General features: G+C 45.8%; 1 protein-coding gene across 2 annotated transcripts in view; it reads right to left on the bottom strand.

Annotated features, from left to right (window-relative positions):
- Window positions 1–1731, bottom strand: part of Tnpo3 (transportin 3) — a 77821-nt gene extending 76090 nt beyond the window's left edge. Inside the window, exon 1 of one of the 2 annotated variants that reach the window (XM_005365756.3) lies at window positions 1260–1731. In XM_005365756.3, coding sequence (XP_005365813.1) covers window positions 1260–1379 — 120 coding nt within the window. In that variant the 5' untranslated portion in view covers window positions 1380–1731. The remainder of the gene's footprint in view (window positions 1–1259) is intronic. The other variant, XM_013353256.2, reaches the window with a different exon arrangement.
- Window positions 1732–4888: the final 3157 nt, after the last annotated feature.

Here is a 4888-nt window from a genome sequence, read left to right on the forward strand (position 1 = left end):
AGAGAAACCCTGTCTCGAAAAACCAAAAAAAAAAAAAAATTTTTCACAGCTCATACACGAAAACCTATACACTGACAGCAAAATCAGCACCCATGCCAGGAGGTGGTGGTGCCTGCCTTTAATCCCAGCACTAGGGAGGCAGAGGCAGAGGCGGATCTCTGTGAGTTCAAGGAAGGCTAGCCTGGTCTACCAGAGATAGGCTCCAAAAGCTACAGAGAAACCCTGTCTCGAAAAAAACAAAACAAAACAAAACAAAAAATCAGCACCCATACAAACTCATAAAAATAAAACATAGCAAAGCTGAGCGGTGGTGGCACACACCTTTAATCCCAGCACTTAGGAGACAGAGGCAGACGCATCTCTGAGTTTGAGGCCAGCCTGGTTTACAGAGTGAGTTCCAGGACAGCCAGGGCTACACAGAAAAACCCTGTCTCGAAAACCAAAATACATACATAAATACATACATAAAACAGCAAAAGTGAGGGTGAAAATCAAGGGAGAAAATACAAAACGTGAGTCAAGAAAGTTACATGAACTAAAAAACTTATACATGAGGAAATATAACAGAACAAAAACACTCCACCACCTGCTCACATAATTATATGGGCTAATTAAAGCAGTTACGATACCCATCTTACAAATAGGAACCCACAGGTGGAGGAAATAAGGTAAGAATCCAATATACAGCAAAAGATTTCCTGAAACAGTAATTAATTTTTTAAATATTATATTGCACTTCAAAGCAAGGGAAAAAGTCATGAATATGAATCTAGAAGACTGAGAAATTTCGAGAATAACGTGAGTAAAAATCGGTTTAAGTAAGACTACTACCGGGAAGAAATTGCCAGATGAATCCCTTGGACAGAGAAGGTGAAGCAAAAGCATCCTGATGTGAAAGATGGGAAAGCATTTGGGGCTGACTTTGGCTAAAGGAAGATAAAACAGAGAGGCACGGCCTAAAAAGCAAAAGCGATGGCGGAACGTAAACGGGGGGGATGGGGGTGCTAGATCCATGCCACAAGCGAAAAGTACAGAATTACAAATCGGATTCTACGAGATAGCGGAAGGACCAATTCGTGGCCGATCAGGGGCCACCAGTTTCTGAAAGGCGGCAGAGATGTGGCCGCTCAGCCCCACCCCACAGCAGCAGCTCCTACGGAAAGAGGCTCTTCCCAGGCCAACCGCCTCGCTCAGACTCAACCCTAGAGCCCACCCGGCCCCGGCCACGCGCTGCAGAACGACCACTTCCCGCCCCTCACCGAACGTTGCAGCTCCCCAAGCCAAAACGAGGCGCGCTCCTTTCCGCTGGGATCTGGGTCGTGGTAAAGCGCCTGCACTGCCTGGTACACGAGCTGCAATGTTGGCTTGGCTCCTTCCATGGTGGTGGCGTCGGCGGTGACAGCGGCGACTCCGAGGCTTCCCTGCTGCTCCGCCTCTCACGATTCCTCACTGTCTCGGCCACAGCCGCTCCCTGACTGGCGCCATCTCCTCCTTTCTGGCCGTTACCAGGGAAGGGGGGGGGAGGGTTCCTCGTGGAAGTCGCCCCCTCGGAAACAGCGGATAGGTCGTCTCAGGTTCCCGGATCCCTTTTGTCCTGTCTTTCTGCTAGAATCCAGTCTCTAGAGTCCGGACACGGATTCTTGGCTCCTCACCTCCCGCCTTGATCTCTGAGGCCTATCACCGCATGACACAAACCACGCAGCGAACCTGAAACAGAGCTTTACCAGACCGGAAGCAGCCGCCCATATACCTTAGCACACTTCCGTCTGGTGCGCTACAGACTGCCTCCTTCCCGGCACGCCTCCTCTTGTTTCCCGCCTCCTCCCGGAAGTGACCCTGCCGGACCAGGAGAACTAAAGGGATGGGATACAAGGTAGTTACCTAGGTCTTTAAGGTCTTACTGGAGCTTTAAGAGCTACTGGTGTCACGTCCCTGACCTAATCTTATCTCCTTGACAAAGAATCCAAAGTCTTTCCTCCCGTTTCCTACTTCCGCAGCCCTCTCCAGGGAGTCAGTCCTTCCTGTTCAACTGTCTCTAAGGTCCTACTATCTATAGTGTACTGCATAGTCAAAGGTCACTTAAGACAAGGTTCCTACGCTGATTCTCATTAAAATCACACTAGGTACACTTAACCAAATTACTATTTTCACACCTGAAGCGTGTGCCGCACTGAATAAATCCAGAATGAGCCTCTCTTTTTTTCTACTAAGATCGTAACATTTAAAAAAAAAAAAATTCTTGTTCTGTTTCAGGTTCTTACCCTCTAGGGTCATTTGCATATTGGATGATGCTTTTGTAATATACTTTTCTTCTTATATAAAAAGTCAATACTCTGTTGGATTGTATGGGGGGGGGCCTGTAATCTCAGCTCTTGGAAGACAGACCATCAAGAGGAGTTCACCATCAGCCATTGCTACAGGAAACCATGTCTTTAAGCAGCTCAATGGTGGTGGTGCACGCCTTTAATCTCAGCATTCTGGAGGCAAAAGCAGATAGGTAGATCTCTAAGTTTAAGGCCAGCCTGGTCTACAGAGCGAGTTCCTATAGTAATATTTCATTGGTATTTTAATAAATAAAGTTTACCTGAAGATCAGAATGCAAAACAGCCAAACTAGTCAGCCATACAGGCCAGGCTATGGTAGCACACGTCTTTAATACCAGCAGTCACACTAGTTAGCCATATTAGGCAGGGTGGTGATTTTGCACGCCTTTAATCCCAGCACTAGAGAGGAATATAAAGCGGATGAGACAGGAACTCGTGTTCTTTCAGTCTGAAGATTTCATAGAGTTAAGACCTCTCTAGTGGCTTGACTGCTTTGCTTTTCTGATCCTCAGGTTGAACCCCAATATCTATATCTGAGTTTTTATTATTCATGCTACAAGTTCTAAGACAGCCAGGGCTATGCAGAGAAACCGTATCTTGGGAAAAAATTAATTTTATTTAAAAATAAATAAAAAGCAAATCAATAGTCTAGCAATTCTCAGTTCCCACACAAAGAAGTTTCCCAATATTGCTGCTGCCCTAAAAATAACCATTACTATCTGATTAATGTTGACAGTGTGTAAAACGTTATAATTACAGATTAACAGCCTTCTAAGATAAATCCTTCTTTTTCTTGAAAATCTTTCAAAGGTTTCTTTTTCTGTTTCTGAGGGCTGTGCCTGCATTTGTGTTTATTTGCACTACGGTGGCTGTTTGTTACTGGGGGAGTTACAGATAGTTGTGAGCTAACATATAGGTTCAGGAAACTGAATCTGGATCCTCTACAAGAGCAAGTCTGTCAACTCTCCGGCCCTTAAAACTTTGCTTTTTGTTTGTTGTTTTCCAAGAAAGGGTTTCTCTCTGTAGTACTGGCTGTCCTGGAACTAGCTCTGTAGACCAGGTTAGCCTCAAACTCTAAGCTTTACCTGCCTGTGTCTTCGGATTGCTGGGATTATAGGCATGCATCACCATCACTCTGGTAAAACCTCATTTTAAAAGATGAGAATTTTTCTTTGGGTTCACCTTCTTATTTAGCATCTCTAGGATCACGAATTATAGGCTCAATGTCCTTTATTTATGGCTAGAATCCACTTACGAGTGAATACATACCATATTCATCTTTTTGGGTCTGGGTTACCTCACTCAGGATAGTGTTTTCTATTTCCATCCATTTGCATGCAAAATTCAAGATGTCATTGGTTTTTTTTTTTTATTACCGCTGAATTGTACTCTAACGTGTATATATTCCACACTTTCTTTATCCGTTCTTCCATAGAGGGGCATCTAGGTTGTTTCCAGGTTCTGGCTATTACAAATAATGCTGCTATAAACATATACTTATCCTGGATATTGGATATCCAATATTGCCAGGCAAAAATTGGGAACTTGGGGGTGGGGTGAGGTAAGGGGAGATGGGGAAAGAAAAGTGAGAAGGGAGGATGGGGAGAGCTTGGGAGAATGGGATGATGGAGGAAGGTCATTGGTTAGAAAAATAAAGAAACTGCTTGGCCCTCATAGGTTAGAACATAGGTGGGTGGAGAAAACAGAACAGAATGCTGGGAGGAAGAGGAAGTGAGGTAAGACGCCTCAGACAGACACCATGCAGCTCCTTGCCATGGCAGACACGATGAAGCTCCGACCCATGATGGACATAGGCTATAATCTTCCCGGTAAGCTCACCTTGGGGTGCTACACACATTATTAGAAATGGGCTAGTCCAGGTGCGAGAGTTAGCCAAGAAGAGGCTAAATATAATGGGCCAAGCAGTGTTTAAAAGAATACAATTTGTCTGTTGTTATTTTGGGGCATAAGCTAGCCAGGCAGCCGGGAGCTGGGGCGGCAGGGAAGCGGCCTGCAGCTCCCACAACAATGGGAGGGTTGAGATGGAGGAAGCGTGGATATGGGAGCAGGGAAGTAGATATCTTAATTAAGGGAGCCATTTTAGGGTTGGCAAGAGACTTGACTCTAGAGGGGATCCCAGGTGTCCAAGGAGATGTCCCCAGCTAGTTCCTTAGGCAGCTTAGGAGAGGGAGCCTGAAATGGCCTTATCCTATAGCCATACTGATGAATATCTTGCATATCACCATAGAACCTTCATCTGGCGATGGATGGAGATAGAGACAGAGACCCACATTGGGGCGATGGACTGAGCTCCCAAGGTCCAAATGAGAAGCAGAAGGAGGGAGAACATGAGCAAGAAAATCAGGACCGAGAGGGGTGCACCCACCCACTGAGATGGAGGGGCTGAACTAATGGGAGCTCACCAAGGCCAGCTGAACTGGGACTGTTGGAGCATGTGATCAAACCAGATTCCCTGAACTTGGCGGTCAGTGAGGGCTGATTGAGAAGCCAAGGACAATGGCACTGGGTTTTGTTACTACTGCATGTACTGGCTTTGTGGGATC

This window comes from Microtus ochrogaster, unplaced genomic scaffold (genome assembly GCF_000317375.1).
Source record: "Microtus ochrogaster isolate Prairie Vole_2 unplaced genomic scaffold, MicOch1.0 UNK4, whole genome shotgun sequence".
In the NCBI taxonomy this organism is placed as follows: Eukaryota; Metazoa; Chordata; class Mammalia; order Rodentia; family Cricetidae; genus Microtus; species Microtus ochrogaster.